We start from the raw sequence: 23,568 nt of genomic DNA, 5'->3' as shown, positions 1-23,568 counted from the left end.
ATTGCATTCAAATTCCAAATATAAACCTTTCAACAGTATACCAACAGCAAAATGTTGATGAACATATAAACATCACATAACAGCAAAATTCAAACCCAAAATCTAAATTTATGATTCCTTATAATTTGTTTAAACAATCTTGCACTTCAAAAATGGCCATGATGATAATAACAGTTAATAAATTAAAACAATATCAGAAATATAAGTAGAAGAAACATTAACTAGAAAACTGAGAGATTCAAATACTAAAAAGGACAAATTCATGAATTTTCATTAATCTCTTCCAAAGGAACAAGCTTAGATAAATATATCCACATAAACATCATTTAACTAAACACCTAACTAGAACTACAAAGACACCAAGACCCATTTAACACAATTAATAAACTAAATTCAAAACTCAAGTTTTTCAGCTAAGATTCATTCATTCATCATCAGCACCCTTGTTGTTACCACCAGCTTTCTTTGGAAGCAACAAGTTGTGAATATTTGGCATAACACCACCATTAGCAATAGTAACATCACCAAGAAGCTTGCTCAATTCTTCATCGTTCCTCACAGCCAATTGAATGTGTCTTGGCACAATTCTTGTCTTCTTGTTGTCTCTTGCAGCATTTCCAGCCAATTCCAAAACCTACACAAAAATCACAAATTCAATTCAAAACCCTAATAAATCCAAATTCAATCCAAATTAACCCAAAAAACTTCAAATTCAACAAAAATATTTAATTTAAGTTGAAATTAATCAGAAATTATGATAAATTACTAAAATTGGGGGAAAACCTAGTTGAATTAAGAAACCCTAGATCTGGTGATATGTATGTGAAAATGAAGGTGGTGAAGGGAAATTACCTCAGCGGCGAGATATTCAAGAACAGCGGCGAGGTAAACAGGAGCACCAGCACCAACACGTTCAGCGTATTTTCCGGCTTTGAGGAAACGAGCGATACGGCCAACGGGGAATTGAAGACCAGCTTTGCTGCTTCTTGAGGTGGCTTTTTTAGCAGAACCGGAACCTAGGGTTTTGCCTCTACCAGCCATTGATGAAGAAATTGATGAAGAAATTGAAATTGAAATCGAAAAAAAGAGAGATTTGAAGAAGGTGAAGTTTTTGAATCGGTGAGAGAATATAGATGAATATTCAGAGTGAAGAATTGAAGATGGTAGCGAGGGTTTTATATTGTGTGAGATGGGGATGATTGGACCAATGAGATTGAATGACGCGGATCGATACTTGTTGCCGTTGATTGTGTTTCATATGGACGGTCCAGATTAGTTTGTGGTGTGTGTATGGGTTACTCTACTAGTAGGACCGAAACAAGCCATTTTGTACACGTGTCTAATATTAGTTTATTTGGATTTTTTTTGATTAAATATGTTTTTTTTTTATAAATACATGGATCAAATTTTCCTTAAAAATTCCTAAAAAAAACATAATTTCCTTGAAAAAGAAATACCCGGATTAATTATTCTTTTAAGGGAAGAATTATATTTGTTAAAAGTTTATTATGAGCGAATGTGATTGAAAAATGAATAATCTTCTATCAAAAAAGAAAAAGAAAAAGAAAAAAGGGATAATCATTTTAAAATATTTTTATAATTTAATTACTCCTATCTTATTTTTAATGAGATGATTTTATGCATACATATCATTATATCACTTTGATATTAGTTTATAAAATGCTTTTATAAATGTGCAATATTGTTGTTTTGTTTTTTATGAACAAAATATTTTTGTTTTGTTGAATATAATTTAACCTAAAGTTTATTAATAAAGAAAATAATAACCTCCTACAAGCATTTTAAATATTCACTATGTCCCTTTTTATATGATCATTTTATTTAAACCTTGGATATTAATAAAAATTGTCAAAGATGGCGGAGGGAGGTTGTGCGTTTGCATAGTAGTAGTGGAGGAGGTAGCGGAGATAGGTGGTTCCACGATAATGTTACAAAAATGGTGGGGAACGGGCGGGACACTTTTTTTTGGATTGATCCGTGGGTGGGAGGTATTGCGTTGTCAGTTCGATTCAGTCGCTTGTATGACTTAAACTTTAATAAAAATCGAACAGTGGAGGAAATGTTTGACAAGGGTTGGGGAGAAGGGGGTGATGCGTGGGAGTGGCGTATGAGGTTGTGGGATTGGGAGGAGATGTTAGTGGAGGAGTGTAGGTTGTTGTTAGCTAATGTTGTTTTGGAGGTTAATTCCACAAATCATTGGAGATGGTCTCGCGACCCTGTAGGAAGTTAAACTGTCCGATCAGCTTATGATTTGCTCACTTCAGATGGGAGTAATGTGATTACCGAGGTTTCTGATTTAATTTGGCATAGACAGATTCCGTTGAAGGTGTCAATCCTTGTTTGGCGTCTCCTTCGAAATCGATTGCCAACAAAGGCGAATTTAGTGACTCGTGGTATGATTAGATGGTACCAACAAAGTAATGAATTTGAATCACATGATTAGATGGTACCAGCTTCTACACATATCTTTTGCTTTTCCTACATCGAAAGAAACACATTCTGTGCATGGTATCCCTCAGTGTTGAAGTCTTTGTGGAGTAGGTAACACTCCTTTTGGTGCCCTCCACACAACAACAAAAAACATATAAAAATCGTTTTTTGAGTTAGTTTTACCTCCAATAACTTTGTTAGATTTCCTTCTGGTATTCGTTATTGTCAAACAAGTGTTTCATGGTGTAATAGAGACCGTATTTTTTTTTTGTCAAGTAGTCTAGTGGCTAGAATTCACCTTATAAGGTGAATAAATAGAGTGTCTGGGGTTCAAACCCCAACCCTTGCATATAATAATGCATTGTCCTACCAACCGAGCTATGCTCACGAGACTAATAGAGACCATATTTAACACTATACATTTTGGTTGGACTAAATTTCCAACATATGATATCTTCCCAATCCCCCTAATAAGATACTTGAGGCCTCCCTAACATTGAAGTTTTCCTCAATAAAATCGTCTCCTCCACTCCTTTCAATTTGGTTCAATAAGGTACGAGACATATAGGTTTTACGAGCTCAAATTTATTAGACTCATTAACTTAGAATTGTCTTGCTCCTTTATAGAAGCATCCTTCCATACACTAATCTTCTCAGGGCCGTTCTTGAGGGGGTGCAAACAACTCTACTGAGCTAGGCCTCCAAATTTTGGGCCCAATTTATTTTTTTTATTTTTTTTGTATACTGCATACAAAAATATAATTTATAGAAATAGTGCGACAAACATTTCACAATTGTTTGCTCGTCCTAGCGGTATAATCGCGGAATTCTGCTCTTCACCCTGCACATTTTGCTCGCGCCCTGCACTTTTTCCAAATATAACCCTGCGTGAGTTAAGTCACGCACCTCACAAGCTCTGCGTGACTTAAGTCACGCACTACTGAGCCTATGCGCGAGTTAACTTGCACAAGTTGGCCGGTGATAAAAACTGAAGCACAAACGTTTCTTGGACGGTAGTCAATGGTTTTGATTGGATTTTACACGTTTTTCTTAAGTTTTTCACACGTTTTTGGACCTCATTAAGTGCCATATACCTTATACCACCTATAAAAACCCTCACATACTTTCTCTTTTCCTCACATTTTCTCCTCCCACTCTCTCCCCCTCCTTTTCTTCTTCTTCTTTGCTTCTTTAGTTTCTAGGCTTTTTATACCCCTTTAGGTAAATACCGGTGGCTTTTGGGGGGAAATAGTGGTCCGTTAAGTTGGGGAAAAAGACATAATCCCTTGGAAAAAATTAGGTTTGTTTCCTTTTACTCCTAAAATCTTGAATCAATATGGGGGTATAAAAGGAACCAAATTTAAATTTAACTCAAGGGGTCTTGATGTCGTTTTCCCCAACATGACATATCACTATTTTCCCCAAGAGTTATTAGCATATACTGAAGGGGTAAAATATAAGTATTATATAATGTAATGTTTGAATCATATTAATAAAATGAGAGTTATTTTTTATTAATTTTGTTTTTTATTTGTATTTATTTTTCGTTTTTATTTTATGTTTATGCTTATGTATTGAATAAATAAAATCGATTTTATTTTCTAATTTTGCATTTAATGAATAAATAAATTAGAATGAAAATTGAATTAGTATAAAATCGAATTTTTTTTAAGTGCATAAATAATTTAGAATAAAATAAAATTTATATTTAGACTTTGCGCCATATTGACTGAATAAAATAATTTATTAAATCATATTGAATAAATAAAATATTTTCGACTTTGCACCATATTAAATAAATAAATAAAAAGTAGGCACTTTGCGCCACTTAAAGTTTGCACTAGTTTACACTTGCGCTACTTAACATGCGCAACGCTACTTAACTTGCGCATAAGTTTACACTTGCACTAATTAACTAGCGTAGGGGTATTTTGAGCATGGCTGCAGGGTGCGAGCGAAATGTGCTGGTTAAAGAGCAGAATTCATAATCGTGCGCTTGTCATGCTTGGGTCAGGTATTTAACACCCACCAGGATTTCCCTCACCCTCTCTCTAAATGTATTTATCCAAAGGCAACAGAGAGGTCAAAAACCAACAATTTGACTTGATATTGAGATTCCTATGTTTTATTTGTTGTTTCGATTGTTCAACATATGGATTCTACACAGTCTACAAATAGATTTGTGAAACAAAAATTTTGATTGGTTCTCATTTTGTACAAATTGCACAAAGTTGGTGTGAGTTTTTTTTTTTTTGTTAATTTCTAATTATACTAATTCATTTTCTTATTGTACTTACTAATTTGCTGATTTTGACTTTAATTTTTGGCTTAAATGCTCTTTTAGTCCCTTAACTATTTAATTGGTATCGCTTTGGTCCCTTAACTAAAAAAAAGATTGTTTGAGGATTTTAAGTTTTTTTTTAGTCTCGTTTTGGTCCCTTCTGTTAGGTTTCCGTTAGTTTTAGTAAAAAACGTTAAGTGTGGACACGTGTCACCTTGTCATTGGCTCTGTTTTCTTTTTTTTTTTACAAAAAAATATTTTTTTATATAAAAAATAATAATTTATTTTTAATATATATATTTTACTTTTTGTAAAAAATTCCCAGAACCAATGACAAGGTGACACGTGTTAACTCTGGGACACGTGTCACTTTGTCATTGTATTATTGGACATTTAAGCCTTAATTTTTCTTATGAACAAAGGGTTCAATGTATTATGTATTCATCATCTCTAGAATTTTGTCTTTGTTATATTGGAGTCTGCTATTAATTGATATATACACACTTGATCTCCCATGGCTATCACAACTCACAATATTGCTGCTACTTTTCTATTGACTGCATCTTGTACTTGATCATCCCATGCTGTCCTTTGCAAATAAAACTGTAATTATTATTATTACTTATTTTGGTGGCCCACCCGAGTTTTTTTATCCTGGCTCCGCCACCGTTGGCTTGAATGTTCAAAAATGTGTTCAGGAGGCAAAGAAGCTTGAAGAAGTAGAGATTAGATAGAGTCAATTAGGGGAAAATATGTGATGTAAGCATAATGTGCCATGTTGCTGGTGGCTTGTCTAAGTAAATGTGTTCATATTAATGTTTGGGGGCATCAAAGAGTATCTTCAGTGGCTCGGTTCGGATAAAGCTTCTAATTAGTGTAGAGAGTCTATGATAAAGCAACTTAATCTAATGGTCAAAAATAACTTTCCCATGGTGGGAAACAATTATCCTTTCCCATGCTAAACCCCACCTCACTTCCTACTCTTTTTGTCTATCTTTTGTAGTACAATGCAATAAACTGCATCTGTATTCTTTCTTTTCTTTTCATTCTACGGATTGATGCTTTTTGGAGTTCATATTGATTCTTTAGTGTTGTGTCTAGTGACAACTTATGTTTTTTTCCTTACAATATTTGTAGCATAGCATGTTTGTAAGAATAAGAATATTATCTGAGCTACAATGATGTGCAACTCTTTTAGTACTTTCTCTGTTATTCACTCACCACCTGTTAATGATTTATTAGGGTTCTCAAAGAGGAGATATAAATTTTGCAGATAAGCAAATTCTTCGCCTAGAGGAGTTAGGAATTAGGCGATTATTGACTATGGCTAATAAGTTTTAATTTGGACCGTTCGTCTTAATATGGACCTGTAAGTTCCATAGATTTCATCTTGTCATGGTAATTTCGAATGACCAAATCGATAACTTGCTATTATCTTTTAATTGACCAAATTTTACAAACAGAAATTTAAACAAAGAGGATAAAATCAGTAATCTAATCAAATTAAAAAAACAACAGTAACACAGGAGTTGGTTACACCAAACCATGCAAGAATGCACCGAAAAACTAAAATAAATCTGTGAAGCCACAGCAGAAAAGACCATATCACTGGGACAAAACCAGAACCTTGAGTCCAAAAATGAGGGTGTGAAACGGACGCGCCAAAGTGCATATGTAGTGTAGTGTCGATATATGTAATGCATATCATATAATTATTAGTCACATAAAACTCACCTTATGATGAAAGCAGGTTGGTCTCTTTGTCATAGAAGTAATGAGTTGTGGGTTAAAACTATCAAATCTAAATATAGGTGTGGTTCAGATATTGTGCCTACAATCAGAAGTAATAGACCTGGTTCGAAGTTTTGACAGGGAATCTGCAAAGGATGGCCAAATAAAAATGTCATTTGGAGAGCAGGCTAAACAGGACTGGTTAATGACTTGTGCCGGATCTGCAATCTGGAATCTGAGACACTCCTTCATGTGTTCACAGATTGGGCAGGCAATGCAGATTTGGAGATATTTCAGACAGGCAGACATTGATCCTTTAACTTGTGTTTGGTGCAATAGAAATGAGTTGGTTTTCAAAGCCATCACACCTAATCAAGGTAACACCATTTTCCAAGTTTACTACCTTGTTGTAGACCTTGAGAGGGCTAACGAGGAGAAATTTGTTACTGTTATGAGTGACAAAGTTGTCATTTGTTGAGTCCGAAATGGCCTGCTCCGAATATGGGAATAAGTGCAATGTTTATGTAATGCAATTAAATGGGTCTTCTTGCTCGGGGGTTGGGTCGCCATCACAATGGACGATTTTTGTGGGGATTTGCAGGAAAGACTGATAGATGTAGTATGGTTCAAGCTGAATTATGGATGTATTTGGGGCGATTACATTCATAATTGCTTTAAAATTTGTTACCTTGAATTATGGTTCAAGCTGAACTATTGACACAGGCATCAAGTTTATGGCCATGGAGGTTTGTTACTTTAGGCATTCAGAAAAGAAAACCATGATATAGATTGTTAAGCAAAACTTTCTGTTAAGCTTCCATTTGGATACCATACACATAATTAAACAATCTTCTTGGTAAGGGCCTTACCCCTGCCTTAATTTCAGATTGATTGTTAGTGAAGTGACTAGAGACAAATTCATACGAACAATTAAAAACAGGGATCAATGTTATAAACTTCCACCATTCTCATGCAAAAGTAACAATCTGAAATTCATTGTATTAACATCACTAACAGAACCACTAACAAGCCCTAATAATCCCAATCATTAAACTCTGTCTGAAACTAAAACCAGAAACAACAAAATATGAAACTAAATTCAATAACTGCATCTGCAAAATCAGGTTTTTCATCTAAGATTCATTCATTCATCATCAACAATCTTGGAGGGACCAGCCTTCTTTGGAAGCAACAAGTTGTGAATATTGGGCATAACACCACCATTAGCAATGGTAACATCACCAAGAAGCTTGCTCAATTCTTCATCGTTCCTCACAGCCAATTGAATGTGTCTTGGCACAATTCTTGTCTTCTTGTTGTCTCTTGCAGCATTTCCAGCCAATTCCAAAACCTAATCACAAAAATAAAATATATATATAATTTGAGACTAAAATCCTAAAAAATTTGAATTCAACAAAAATCATAACACATAACAGAATCGATAAATTCATTCAAAATCATCGAAGAAAGATGATTATTTACATAAAATCAGGGAAAATGAATTGAATCACAAAAACCTAATTTTTTTTTACATGTATATAAAATTGAAATTAAAACATAATAAATTATAAATTTATTCAAAGTTATTCAAAAAGATGAGTAATATATTGAAATTGGAGAAAACTACCAAAATCACGAAACCCTAGATCATGCATCATGTATATGAAATTGAAATTAAACAAAATTCGAAACACATCTACAACAAAAACAATTTCTTTCCATTGAATTAATTCGAAGTTATTTAAAATCGATGATTTTGCCTAAATCTGGGGAACTCGATTTGAATCACGAAACCCTAGATCTTACGACATGTATATGAAATTGAAAAGAAAAAAGAGCGATTTGGAAGGACGAGAGAAGTGAAGGGAAATTACCTCAGCAGCGAGATATTCAAGAACAGCAGCTAGGTAAACAGGAGCACCAGCACCAACACGTTCAGCGTATTTTCCGGCTTTGAGGAAACGAGCGATACGGCCAACGGGGAACTGGAGACCCGCCTTGCTACTCCTTGAGGTAGCCTTCTTGGGAGCACTGGAACCAAGGGATTTGCCTCTACCCGCCATTGATGAAAAGTTTCAGAGATTTGAAGGAACGGTTTTGGAGAGAGAAAGAGAATGTAGAAGATGAAAGATTCAAGTGAATGAAAACATTGGCGGTAGCAAGGGTTTTATATTGTGAGATGGGGAGGAATGGACCAATGAGAATGAATCACGCGGATCGATTGTGATTACCGTTGATTGTGTTTGATATGGACGGTTGAGATTAGTTTGTGGTGTTTGTACGGGTTATTCGGTCGTGACGTAACTAGCGAAGTTTTGAACCGGTGTTAATTTTTGGAGCCTATTTTTTGTTTTTGGAGCCTTTTCTATACCAAAATTTTCAAATTAATTTAGAAACGTCTGTAATAAATATTTTTCCAATACATTAAATTTCAATGATTATTTTTTTTTTATAGAATTTAATTAAAATTTGTATTGATTCCACACAATCACTTGAGTTTCATAACATGTGGGATATATTTGAATTTTTACCAATAAAAACATATATTGAGTCTATAAGTCTTAGCTAAATTGTGAACATGTGTGAATTCGTAAAGCCACCTTTTGTTGAATTGTTGTCACATGGCAGTAAAACATGTTAGCATGTAATTTCTATGTTTACATAAGCCACCTTACGGTTTTGTAACTTATAAAAAGAGCTCATTTAGTTGAGAAATATGATTATTGTACATAAATTACGTTTGATCTCGCTTGTTAAACAATATGAGACTTTTTTTTTTTTTTTTTTTGGTCTAATAGCCTAGTGGCTAGAGCTCACACAATTTAATTGTGGAGAAGTAGAGTGTCCGGGGTTCGAACCCCGGCCCCTGCATATAATATGCAATATCCCTACCAACTGAGCTAAGCTCACGGGGGATAAACAATATGAGACTTTAAGGTGTATCGATATATACTTTTTATATTTACCAAGGAATAGAGGTCACACACAATTAGCAAGTGAAAAACAATAGAATAGCTACCTGGTGCGACATGTCCATTGGTAGCCAAAACCATGTTAGAACCATGAGTATTGGATAATTCACCAGGATGGAGGAACTGTTGCTGCAACAAAGAAAGTAGGTCATTATATTGATCCTTGGTGAACAATATGGAGCGAACTTCATGTCTTCAGATGAAGAATGTTGTTGTGGTTGAGATATGATATCAATACTATGAGATGCAGACTCTGCACAAGTAATGTAAAAAGCTTGAGTTCCTTTGTCTGAGTATGGGAAATAAGGTGGAAAGCCATGCTTCTTGTAACAAGTTTCTACCATACGACTAGGCCTTCGATTCTACCCTATAACCAGGCCTTCGACAGAATGTGCAGATTTTGCAGGATCACGGCTGCCGCCACAACCGGGATTACCACGGCCTCCACCAGCAGCAGAATCAATCATAGCAGAAATCTCTTGTACATGTACATGTACATGTACATGAGTAATTTGGCATTCTTGTCGTAAACCCATTGAAAGAGTCTTGTTCAAAGTAGGTAAGAGTTCGAGAAGAAGAACCTGAGAACGAACATGACTGAATTGGCCGTTTAATCCAGTAAGAAAACGAATCAAATAATCCTCTAAATGAAATTCTTTAGCCTTACAAATGCAACAAACACACTGCCATAGGGGATGATAATGCTCCACTTCTTCCCAAAAACTCTTCAATTGAGTATAATAATCAATAACAGAAGTATTACCTTGACGTAAAGAGGAAATACTATCATGTAATCGTTCTGGCGGTTCATTCAGAACATCAACAACATTATCAAGAAATACCGCGTTTTGAGCGAAATGTGGAGAAGCCGAAGAAATGAGCCATGATTGAATCATATTGTTGAAGCATTCCCACACCTCGTAGTTGAGATCTCGAGAAGTTAAAACAGCGATCTACCATCAACAAATTGGTATTTGTTCATGAGGAAGAACAAAGCCCGTTTCATAGAACGGGTCCAAACATTATAATTGGAACCGGTGTGAAGTTGCAAAATTATCACTGAAGTGGGACTCTCACTTGGACGAATATAGAAAGGATTGGCCTGAATCTCAGAAATCTGAGTTGCTGTCAACACGGCGGAAGCATCACTGCAGCCACCGGAGCCATTAGCTCGAACCATTTGTGATGTGCAGCAGAACTATTAAAAAGAGTTCTAATTCTGTTCATAGAAGAGCTCTTATTACCATCAAAGTAGAGAGAAAAGAATGATTCATATCCAAACTTCAACTATGAATTAAACTAAATGAATGAAAAAATCTCTTACAACCTAACTTTATATACTACAGTTCGATAAAATATAAGTTAATGATCTAACAGATTGTAACAGACTTGGTGTTAAAGGTGGCTGCAATATAAAATTGTATATGTGGCTGAACTCTTTTGTTTGCTAACGGCATTGTAATATGGAGTTCAATGTATGTATTGTGTAAAAAAATAAATATGAGCATGATCATAAAATTGATTTGGTGGATATTTTGAATACTACTTTACATGTTTACTAGTTAGTATGGGAGCACCAGACAACCATATCAATAAAGAAGAAGAATTGGTGATGACTTATAAATTTATACAAAACTACTAGTGGCCACATTGAAGCAACTTTCAAATAATGCATCCTTGGAGGCTCAACCAATTCATCTCAAATGTATCAGTGGGATTATTATTATGCAGTCACCCAAAAAAGCATCCTTGGAGGTTCAAGAAATCCATCTCCAACAATTACTTGTAATTTGATTTTATGGAGACAACACACAATCTGCTTGTAAATGCTTCTTGTAATCTAGTGATTTACATAGGAGTTCTTTTGGTTAAAGTTTAACTTAGCCAAACATCAAATTTGAATGTAATAATTAACCTTAGTTTATTTGATTTGAGGTAGAAATTTCTATTGATGTATACTAGTTTTGGTGAAAAAGTTATTAAAGTCCCTTATGGTTGGCAATTAACTATAGCGAGTTTAGTATATTTAGTTTTTTTTAACAAAAGCAAAGAAGTTACTTTAATAATATGCTTGGGACTCTCAAGCAACAGGTTGTATGCAAAGATAGATCAAAACAACAGATAAAGTAACATCAAAGTATTCACCAATTACACTCAAATAGACTTAACTCAGAGTCACCTAACATAAGCACATCAGCATAAAACTAAACCAGAATTTGGAACAACTGATATATTTCCAATACTTTTTTGCAGCATCCCGCGCTGCACTTGCAGTAAACCACAACCAATCTGTTTCACTTCAGAACATTACCAACCCACCTATAATTCCAATTTGCAGCCTCCAACAGTAACAGGGGAAAGTCATTTGTCCTTGCCAATTAGTGTATATATATCTCGAAATAGGTGGCTTTTAGTATATATCTCTAAAAAGGGAACCCTCAACGGAACGATAAATTAATCACATTATCCACAGCTGGACACCTTTTTAATTACATTTCTGTTAATGACATCAACTTTTGAAGTTGGCTTCAAGTGAGAGACCTCATCAACCAGTAAAACATTCCAACAACAATACATCAAAAACCAAAACGTATCCACAACTAGTAGAACCTGTAAAAAGGCAAAAACCTTTTATCTCTATCAATAAACCATGGATAATAACTGTGAAAATTGAAAGCAATAGTTAGCCGACAGTACCAACTCTGTCTCTGAAAACAAATTGGGTAGCTGTTATTCTGTGCTGGAGGCGCCCCAAGATGAAGGTACCAAGGTCGCTCGAAGTCAGATAGGGTAAAAGACCGTCACTCACCGGTGACACTTGCTCAAAACAAGGGCAGGAGAGAAAAAAAAAGATGGTTTCTACTATAACTTACGCTTATGTTTTCTGTTGTGAATTGTGAAGACCAAAGTATCATATTGTTGTGAATCTTATGTTCCACAAGAGAACAAGTATTTGGATCATAGTTTTAGTTTTAAATTGTGGTTGCAGCCATGACGATTGTGGGTATTGTGAGCATTACATAGTTTGTTGTGGCCTGATGAGGCTGTTGCGTCCTCTAAGTTTACGGCGTTATGATGCAGTTTTTATTGTGATTTACAATCACACTGCAACTGTGCCTTATATTCTAGCAGCAGGTCCGCAATTTTAAACCATGATTGGGATATTCACAACCATCCATGTTTTAACACGATGAAAGAAGAGTGAAACCTCAGTTACATTGGACAGAAACAAATTTGGAATTTGAAATCTCAGCACCAGAATATCAGTATGCAGAAATTGAACTTGTAGCAACAATATTTGTCGACCAATAAACAACTTGCTTGTATATAACATAACGAAACTAGTAGGAATAAAACTTAAATGGAAACATAAGGATTTAAAATGAGTGACTAATTAACGTTCTTTTGCCTACAACATTTCCCTACGATCACCCCATTAAATTTATTGCATTCTTGTAAAGCCAATCAAACACAAAACTATCACAAAAGTGACAAGCAAATATAATAGCCTACGATATTTCCCTGCACAAAAAGCCTATAACAGGTCATCATCAGCACGTCAAATACTTGAGTGAAACAAAATTGACATGTTAGGATTGATGTTGACATATTGCACTTGTTTTCTTATTATGCCACATCTCCGCAAGCAGAGCTTCTGGTGGAGACACCAGCATCGTTCGCGGTTGATATTCACTTTATCTCAAAAATAACTGCAGCGGAGGTTACACACATATACAATTTCGCAATTTACCTCAGTTTACAAAACTTCCCAAAATGACTTACGTATTACATTTATCGACCAAAATTACCTTCAAACATGGGTTAATTTGGCTGGTCCACGAGTTAGGGATTTAGTTGGAGCCACACCCTAGAAGCCCCCTTTGTTCTTACCTAAAACTCAAGTGTGGTCCTTTTGTTCAACAGATGCAAAATATAGGTACTTAAACTTTGACTATGCAATGACTCGCATTTCTCCTTCACAAGACTCCTCTAACTCACACTTATGTTTTCTATTGTAATAACCAAATTAGCATGCATTTTGTTGTGAATACAATGTTCCACAACAGAACAAGTATTTGGACATAAACAACCATGTTTTAAGACGATATAAGAATAGCGGAACCTTAGTTACATAGACAAGAACAAATTTGCAGTTCAGTATATATCTCATGACCAGGATATCAATATGCAGAAATTAAACTTGTAGCAACAAGATTTGTCAATCACCCCAATAAATGAAACAAAACACAACTTGATTGTATATAACAAGCTCAACATTTTCAGCATAGCGAAACTAGTAGGAATAAACTACAAATTCAAACATTAATTTAAAATCAGTACTAATCAAAATCCTTGTGCCACAAGCAATTCACTACCTATAATTACTCGAGCTCAATAAAACAAAATGCGTAGTTTCTGCAAAACCACTCCGGTTCGCCGTGATTCTGACAAACACATCGTGATACCAAAGAACAACATTACCAATTATTTCATCAGCGGTGGTGAGCTTTTCCCTTGGGGCGCTTTCCAGCAAGAGTGTGCTTCGGTCTGAGATTAACTATAACCCTATCAGCTTCTCCGCGACGAGCAGCTTTGTTTCTCTTCTTAGAAGCTTTCTTTGCAAGTTTTATTGCCTTCATCTTTTGAGCAGAATCCCTAAAACCTTCTCCAGGCACAACAACGTGAAGTGGTTGCTGAACCGATCTGGAAAAACGTGACACTGATCTACTCAACCTCTGCTTCTTCATCTTGCTAGGCTTGTCACCATGATCAGCATCAATGCTCGTTGTTTCTGGTGATCGCTCTCTTTTTCTACCTTGCCTTGATGGTAGTTGTTGGGTTAACGAGTTTTTCTTTGTCACCGTTGAAGCTTCTTGTGTTGATTCAGTATCCATGGCGAAATCGTTTGGTGGTGTTTCTCCAATGCTATGCTGAACCATTGTTGTTGTTTTCTATTTGCCCTAACAAAGAAAGAAACATAATCTAGGGTTTTAAGTGGTGAATTTCTAAGGTGAACCGTGCGGGGTCAAATTCCAATAAAGTTGCTCATGGGCCCAAGGGGACAAAATTGACCATTAAATATGAATTTTGCTCTTTACCCAACACATTTTGCTTATTCCCAACTGAAATTCCAAAAATATCCCTGTGCGAGTTAATTACTTGGACGTTGAAGCATTTGCAGGTATACAATCCCCTTCGTCTCACTAGGGGATGACGATCAACCAACTTCACAGGAATCATCACCTCACCACAATTCAGCAGAACCAGGCAGACAACATGCATATCGGCATATCAACCTCAATAGGCGGCATATCTAAGCAGCTCAATCATCCTCTCAGACCAACCATATCATTTTTTAATCTTTCAAATTCATTTACCAAGGCACTACAACTATCAATGATCAAACATTTCTTGGACTTGATTAACTTGTACGAAAACAAAAGATTTAAAAGCGAGCATAACAACGATGGTGGGACAGGTTTTATTTGAAGATAACATGGAGATATTTTTATGTGTATCTCAAATATGATGCAAGCAAGGTGTTGCAGCACTCTGGAGCATCCAAATGTTGCTACATCTGGGATCACAAGTCAATTACAACTTGTTAATTCAGCTACACAGTGTTGGCAAAAACTATTCTAACTGAACTATGTTATTCTGTTTGAGTTAGAGGCTTGTTTCAGAGGTATAAATAAGTCTCATAGGAAATCTCTATGAGGAGGGGCTAAGGAGACAAATTTGGAATCACGTTGCACTTTAAGTTAGAAATCCATGTAACTCTATGATTTGTGGTGTTTTTTTTTTTCTTTCTTTCTTCTTTCTTCTTTAATATGTTGTTTTTAGTGGTTTAATTTTTCTGTGTTTAGTTGGTAATTGATTTTTTATTTTTTTTTGGTACATGATTTTTTATTTCAATGTGTTTAGTGTTTTCATTGGTTGCACTGTTGCAGGTATTATTATCAATCCATTTTAAAAACCAGGAACATGTAAATTATGAGTCAATTCCTTGGAACAAACAGTTGAGCTTAGATACCAAAATTTATTAAAACATTTGATCATACGAAAGTAAAAAAATGCATTTATTCTTTTTTAGTCATAAAGACTTTGTGTGTAGACACACTTGTACTAATACTTCGAGAAGCTACAATTATGCTTCACAACAACACATATTATTTGATTCACATTTACCACCACCAGGAAACCTAATCTTTAAACAATAATCATTACAAGCTTTATCGTTATTTGGACATTTCACTTCTGTAATGCAATATTTCGTAGTAGGTGGTGCATCAATTGATCCTCCTACAATAAATACAATATTGTCAGAAACCGTGAGCAACATCAAATTTTAAATTTATATCATTATTTAAAAGAAATAAAATTGGGGGAGATTAAGTCATTATTATTAATACAATTGACACTAATGATCATTCTATAAAAATACAAAAGTTAGGAATAGAATAAGTGAAGTTGTTACCTTGAGTAAAAACAAAAGCAATGCATAAAATTGCAATGAGAAAATGCACGCGGTTAATACCGGTTGCCATTTTATTTTTTGTTTTGTTTTGAAGAAGTTAAAATGTTCTCTTGAAAGATATGAAAAAACAATACCTACATGAAGCTATTTATTGAATTTTCTAGTCAAATCCCCATAATGACTAGTCAAATCCCCACATTGATTTTTATGACTAGTCAAATTCCCATATTGACTTTTATCCGCTATCAATAAATCAAGGATAATAATTGTGAAAACTGAAAGCAATAGTTGAGATTCAGATTCAGTAACTTTTGGGAGGGAAAAGTTATGAGACTTTGGTAAAAATTGACCATTGGATAAATCTTATGGTCCATATTTTAACACGCGTCCCAGTCATTTTTTATGTTAAAAAACTAAAACAAATTAGATTGATCAGTATAACCCATTTTCATGACCCATTCTTCCTCTCTACCCCTCTCTATTCAGCCTGATGTCCGCCGCGCGCCGCCGTCATCCAATCACAACCTCCGTTATCGCCGCCGACCCTTCTCAGAAAATCTCAGACCCGTTTCATCAATCCATATCAGAACTTATCTCTCTTCCACACCCCTTTGCTGTTACCGTTGCCGTTGTCTGTCGCACCGCCGTCCTATAACCACCACCATCCCTTCAACGCCGCCATCGTGAAAGAATATATGAAGTTGATTTTCCAGATTTTGATTATTTGAAAATGAGATTGAAATTGGTTGGATTAATTTTTTTTTTTGAAAATTTATTCATAGAAGAAGACATTGAAGAATAAAATTGGATTTCCATATTTTGATTTCTCTGTTGTGATGATCGGTCATGAAAATGGGTTATACTGATCAATCTGATTTGTGAAAGTGGAAGTTTGTGAAAGTGGTGATCGGTCATGACTATGGTCGTGTGATATAGGCACTGGCTTTGTGATGAATCTCCATTTGATGTTTGCTTTTGTTTTTTAATACAAACAAAGGTTGGAACATGTTTCAAATTCTGAAACAACAAATTAAATTAAGGGTGGATATTGATCAAAATCACATAACTTTTCCCTCCCAAAGTTACTAAATCCGGATCCCAATAGTTGGCCGAGAGTACCAACTCTATCTCTGAAAACAAATTGGGTAGATGTTATTCTCTGTAGGAGGCACCCCAAGATGAAGGTATCAAGGTCGCTCAAAGTCAGATAGGGTAAAAGACCATCACTCGTCGGTGGAGTAACACTTGCTCAAAAACAATGGAAGGAGAGAAAAAAAAAAGACGGTTTCTACTATAACTCACACTTATGTTTCATGTTGTGATGACCAAAGTATCATATTGTTGTGAATCTTATGTTCCACAAGAGAACAAGTATTTGGATCATGGTTTTAGTTTTAAATTGTGGTAGCAGCCATGACGATCGTGGGTATTGTGAGCATTACATAGTTTGTTGTGGTCTGATGAGTCCGTTGCGTCCACTATGTTTTTGGCATTATGATGCAATTTTTATTGTGATTTACAATCACATTGCAACTGTGCCTTATATGCTAGCAGTAGGTCCACAATTTTAAACCATGATAGGGATATTAACAACCATCCATGTTTTAACATGATGAAAGAAGAGTGAAACCTCAATTTCATTGGACATAACAAATTTGGAATTAGTAATCTCAGTACCAGAATATTATGCCACACCTTTGCAAGCAGAACAATGAGTCCCCTGCTTTTGGTAGAGGTTCGCGGTTGATCTACACTTTATCTAAAAAATAACCGCAACGGAGGTTACACATATGCAATTTCGCAATTTACCTCAGTTTACAAAACTTCCCAAAATGACTTAGGTATTACATTTATCGACCAAAATTACCTTCAAACATGGGTTAATTTGGCTGGTCCACGAGTAAGTGGTTTAGCTGGAGCCTCACCCTAGAAGCCCCCTTTGTTCTTACCTAAAACTCGAGTGTGTCCTTTTGTTCAACATATGTAAAATATAGGTACTTAAACTTTGACTACTAAAGAGTTGCAACGACTCACACTTCTCCTTCAGAAGACTCCTCTAAATCACACTTATGTTTTCCATTGTGATAACCAAATTACCATGCATATTACCTGACAAGACCCGCACAACCCATAAACCACGACGCAAGACCATGTCCTTGACCTCTAAGATAGACTTCCAAAGAGAGAGCTTTATCAAGATACATTTTAACTCCCTCAACCTATAACTTGTGGGGCTACTGTTCCGGATGGGCTAGATCCTAATTCGGCTCCCCTCATGTCCGACTTGAGTCGACTAAGAAGGCGACAACATACGATGGACACACCCTAAAATCCACAAGATTACGATGCAGGCCGAGGGTTACGCACGAGGTTCGGGGGTTGACCATGGCCATGCAGGCTGATGGTAGCTCCCTAGGGCCGATGGTTACCCAGGTCCTAACCAGCAGGTACAATTGTCAAGATAAGGTTTGCCAACCAAGCTTTGACTAACCACTATATATACATAGGCCTTAGCCTTGGGTCAAATATGACACTTCTTACCCTAAACTTCTGACCTCTCCTCTTTAAACCCTTAATTACTTGGCGTCAGAGCGTGTAAAGGTAAACAACTCCCCTTCGTCTCACCAGGAGATGACGATCAACCAACTTCATCGGAATCATCACCTCACCACAGTTCATCAGAACTACACTGATGACAGACAGATCGGCGGATCAACCGCAATAGACGACATATCTAAGCAACTTAATCATCCTCGTAGGTCCGACCAGATCATTTTCTAATAACGTTTTTTCTCAAAGATCTTTTCTCTCCATGTTTCCCATTGCGATAAAAAAATTAATAGAAGTTATGTCCAATATTTTTTTATTGATTGACTAATTATGCTTAAAATAATTAAACATATTGAATCCATTGTGCATGTTTTTTTTGGCTGAAAATTACCATGACAATTTATATTCCACATTGTAAATATATTTTGAAAAATCAAAATATTTTTCAACGTTTGAAAATAATTTTTATTTCAATCTTCCTATGGATAAACGATTATATTTTCTAAATCGTTCTATAAAAAAATAAAAAATGTTAGGAATATAATAAACGAAATTGTTACCTTGAGTTAAAACAAAATCAATGCATAGAATTGCAATAAAAAAATTCACGCGGTTAATGCCAGTTGCCTTTTTTTTTTTTTTTTTTTTTTTTTTTAAGAATCTAAAATGTTGTCTTGAAAGATATGAAAAAAATACCTACAAGAAGTTATTTAGTGAGTTTTCTAGAAAAATCACCATATTGAATTTTTTTATGATTGTAATAAATTTAAAGTACTGTACTTGCAAAAAAGCACAATAAGGGATGTTAGGGTTAGGTATCATATTCAAGGGTTTAGACTGATTATTGGATGCCTCGAGAAAGCTCTCAAGGGTTGTATTTATAGACTCCGTGTGGGCTTGTTTTAGTGTGGTTTCAACCCCAAGGAAGCTGGACTTTTGGTCTTTTAGGCGATTTCTAGAGGTTTCTAGAAGATAAGAAAGGCGGTGCCCTAGGGAGAGCGCACCTAGGCCTCAGGAGCCTTTCTAAAGGGTGTTTGAGCCTTTATAGAGGACTTTTAAGTCTTTAGGAATAGTATGACGTTTCACAGCCCCCCAAGCACGAGTCTTGGAACAAGGCAAAGTTTTTGAATAGCTTGAATTTTTTTGGTTATGCTTTGTTTATAGTTTGTATGTGCCTTGGGTGTTATCGTCTGAATTTGGAGAGTCCCCCTAGGGTGATTTCACTTTTCCTTCGAAGCCCCCCAGGGAGTATATATTCGAATTGTTTTATAGGTTGACCACTCATAGCCCCCCAAGCACGAGTCTTGGAATAAGGCGAAGTGGTTTGTATCACCGTGACGAGTTGATTTCTTTATGGCGATTCCTCAGGGGCGAGTATTCGAAAGAATACAAGGCGAGCTCATTTTATCGAAAGATCTAACAGTTTAGATTTCGTGACCTTTCAAATGTGCTTTAGTTTATTTATGTTTTACTTGGCGCTATTGTTAGCTCGCGCTATCCTTTATGCGTGATGTTCCGACGACTTTTTTCGGCTCGGTTTTTTGACATGATATAAATGCTTTTTTGTCAGCTCGGATTTTCTACGAATACGCACCATCGACTTGTTGTCGATCGGATTTTCTGCAAAGATGTACCGTCGACTTGTTGTCAGTTCGGATTTTCTGCAAATACGCTCCGTCGACTTGTTGTCGATCGGATTTTCTGCGAAGATGTTCTTTTGTAAATGCACCGACGACTTGTTGTCAACATATATTTTTCTGCACTGATGAACTTTTGTTAACGCACTGGCGACTTGTTGTCAACATGGATTTTTCTGCGCCGATGAACTTTTGTAAACACACCGGCGACTTGTTGCCAGCTTAGATTTTCTTCCTTTGTTTGATGATTTTTGTACTTTATTTGTTCATTATCTTGTTCTTTTGTTCAATCTTACTTAATAAAAACTAACTACTTGTTGTCTTCTCTTATTAACTCGCCCATATTTTCTACTTCTTTTCCTCTCCTGTTCACTATCCCACTAAATTGGGAAGAACTTTCTTAATCAATTATCTTGTGTTTTTAGTCTTTTTCTTTCTTCTATTAGACTGGAATTGAATCCTCTATTCAATTTTATCACTCCTCTTAAATCCGAAAGCACTTCTTCCCTGATATGAACTAACTCGCCCATTTTATTCTTTGATTTTTTGCTCATCTTTACTTGAAACTGATTATATTTTTACTACCTCACCGACTTCAAACTTTTATTTTATATTGAAACTAACTAACTACTCCACTTTTCATGCTCTTTGTTGCGTAAAGAAGTAAATCGTTGGGTAATCCCTCCACTCTTTATATCGCTATATTAAACCAAATAATAATTCTTTCATATTGCAAAGAAAAAATAGAACCTGGACAATTTTTTTTATGACGCCCTTACGATTGAGCATGGCTCTTTGTATGTTGAGCGTCGACCTGAGTTCCTGAACTGTGCCTGATGTTTGTGTTTGGCTGATTGGCGTTCCAATTAGTACGCCGGTAGGTGAGGTTCTTTGTTGTGTGACTTGGCGCCTCATAAAGTTCTCTTGAGCTTATTGATTGGCTTTACATGACCATCCTGTTCATATTGAATAAGTAAGATTAACATTGAAGCAAAATAATTCAAAGAATAACAAGGGTTGTATTTATAGCCTCCTTGTGGGCTTGTTTTAGCGTGACTTCAGCCCTAAGGAAAGCTGGACTTTTGGTCTTTTAGACGATTTCTAGAGGTTTCTAGCAGCTAAGAAAGACGGCGCCTTAGGGAGGGCGCGCCTAGGCCTCATGAGCCCTTCTGAAGGGCGTCCGAGCCGTTCAAAAGTGCTTTAAAGTCTTTAGGAATATTATGACGGTTAGGAAAAAGCGTGTGTGAAAATGATGATAATTGAAAAAGAAAATAAAATGTTATAAATTAAAGTATTTCTTTTTACAATGAAATAGAATATGCTAAGATATAATCTCATTTAAATTAAATTTCTGATTTTTAAACTAATAAAAAAATACATTTTCAATAAAAAATAAAAAATTGCTTTTATGTTACAAACAATATTGATAAATATAATAGTTTTAGAATATTTTACATGAATATTTATTTCTTAAAAAATGTGTAAGCGCTGTCTTAAATAAGAATGGTAGGAATAAATAGTAGCCATCAAATTAAAATGAAGGGCTGAGATTAAAAGATGGTATAAGCGAGTCATTTGTCTATTCTCAATCTTTCAACACGTTAACTCTTCGTCTTTTCTTCCCTTGTTTTGTTCATTCTCCCTTCATGGTTCATGCTTCAACATAGATTCTTCTTTTTCACCACGGCGACCCCAACCTTTCACCACCAACGAGGTCGTTGTTGCCCCCTTTCCCCACCAATTTCCACCAAGGAGATGAGAGAAGAAGTAGAAGGAAATAAAGAAAAAAAAGTAAAATTGGTAAGAAGGGACGAAACGACGGCAAAATTGGTGGAGAAAGAGGGAAACGACGACCCCCTTGGCAGTGTAAGGTTGGGGTCGCCGTGGTGGAAAAAAGAAGAATCGACATTGAAGCATGAACCATGAAGGGTGGAGTGAAACTTTATGACGTAGACTATATCTTGTAATTGTTCATCAATATAGTGAAATTTATTCTACGCTCTCTCTATAGTGGAGTATGTCTTTAAGAATCAAGACATATGATTTGTGGTGTTATTTTTTCCTTCTTTCTTTTTTAATACGTTGTTTTTAGTGGTTTAATGTTTCTGTGTTTAGTTGGTAATTGATTTTTTCATTTCAACGTGTTTGTTGTTTTCATTGGTTGCGCCGTGCAGGTATTATTATGGCTTAATTGTACTTTTGGCACCCTATTTTTTTAAAAGTTTTGATTTTGGCCCCCTAACTAATTAAAATATAAAACAGCCATTTATGTATTGGATCTTTGGCAGTTTTCGCCCCAAGGCCAATTTTGACTCGGTCAACGCACACGTGTATTTTTTTTATTTTTGTAATTAAAAAAAAATATTTTTTATTTTTTGAATTTTTAATTATTAAAAAAAGTTTATTTTTTAATTAAAAAAATAAAAAAAGATTTTCTTAAACTAAAAATAATTATTTTTTAATTATTTAAAAATTATTTTTTTTGTTAAAAAATAAACAAATATTTTTATTTTATTTTTTTTAATTAAAAAATTAAAAAAAAATTAAGTGATGTGGGTGCCACGTCAGTGAAGACCAAGTCAAAATTGGCCTTGGGGGCCAAAACTGCCAAAGATCCAATACATAAGGGGCTGTTTTGTATTTTAATTGGTTAAGGCGCCAAAATCGCAACTTTTGGAAAGATAGGGGGCCAAAAGTGCAATTAAGCCTATTATGTCAATCCATTTTTTTTTTGACAAAAACAAAATGATATCCATTCATTCAAATCGAGAGATTACATCGTTCAACACCGCTAAAAACGTAAAGGATGAATCTGTGAACAAACTCGCATCATCCAAGTTAATAGCATATAACGGCATAATGCCTACAAAAATATATGATAAAATTAAAGTGACCGGAATATTCATGGCCTCCGAATCTGCAATCAGGAGCGGAGCCCTTCATGGGCCAAGGTAGACCATGGCCCACCCCCAAAAATATAATTCTTATTATATATATGTTTTGCCCGAACCATTTTTTTTTCTTTTTCTTTTTTGCATGTTGGAAAGTCTTGCAAGTTGGAAAGTTTAAACGTTAAAATTCATAATTGTTAAAATAATCCATCTTTATTTAATATAACATAAATCCTTTATTCAATTTAAAACAATCTTTCCTTCTTTACTCTTATTTTTTATACAAATCTATTTACTTTTTTTCTTTTTTATATAAAGGAGACTTCAACTCTCTTTTTCTGTCAAATAAAAAATCCCTTTTAAAACATGTAACATATTTTTTTATACAATAGAGGACCTCAACTATCTTTTAAAAGACATAACATATAATATAAACGTTAAAATATCCTTAAAAACAATGTTATCATAAAAATATTTAATTGTATAAACGCTATTTTTTAGGTAAAACCATACTATATTCGTAATTAAATTAAAATATATTTCATTACACTAATTGATTATAAGTATATTTTCTTAT

The 23,568-nt window shown here is 35.1% G+C and overlaps 2 protein-coding genes across 2 annotated transcripts; both read right to left on the bottom strand.

Moving 5' to 3' along the window:
- Window positions 1-237: 237 nt before the first annotated feature.
- LOC11409476 (histone H2A.6) lies at window positions 238-1,156 on the bottom strand. The gene is made up of 2 exons (XM_003596553.3): window positions 853-1,156; window positions 238-634 (listed from the first exon to the last, which is right to left on the bottom strand). The coding sequence occupies exons 1-2, from the start codon at window positions 1,039-1,041 to the stop codon at window positions 425-427; spliced, it is 399 nt and encodes a 132-aa protein (XP_003596601.1). The 5' UTR covers window positions 1,042-1,156; the 3' UTR covers window positions 238-424.
- A 6,232-nt stretch (window positions 1,157-7,388) lies between these two features.
- On the bottom strand, window positions 7,389-8,617 carry LOC11408670 (histone H2A.6). Its single transcript, XM_003596531.4, has 2 exons — window positions 8,338-8,617; window positions 7,389-7,814 (listed from the first exon to the last, which is right to left on the bottom strand). Exons 1-2 carry the CDS (start codon window positions 8,524-8,526, stop codon window positions 7,608-7,610), a joined length of 396 nt encoding a protein of 131 aa, XP_003596579.1. The 5' UTR covers window positions 8,527-8,617; the 3' UTR covers window positions 7,389-7,607.
- Between the last annotated feature and the right edge of the window lie 14,951 nt (window positions 8,618-23,568).

The sequence above is a fragment of the Medicago truncatula genome, chromosome 2, assembly GCF_003473485.1.
Source record: "Medicago truncatula cultivar Jemalong A17 chromosome 2, MtrunA17r5.0-ANR, whole genome shotgun sequence".
Taxonomy (NCBI): Eukaryota; Viridiplantae; Streptophyta; class Magnoliopsida; order Fabales; family Fabaceae; genus Medicago; species Medicago truncatula.
Note: the sequence above shows the minus strand (reverse complement) of the source record. Positions and strands in the feature narration are given on the sequence as shown.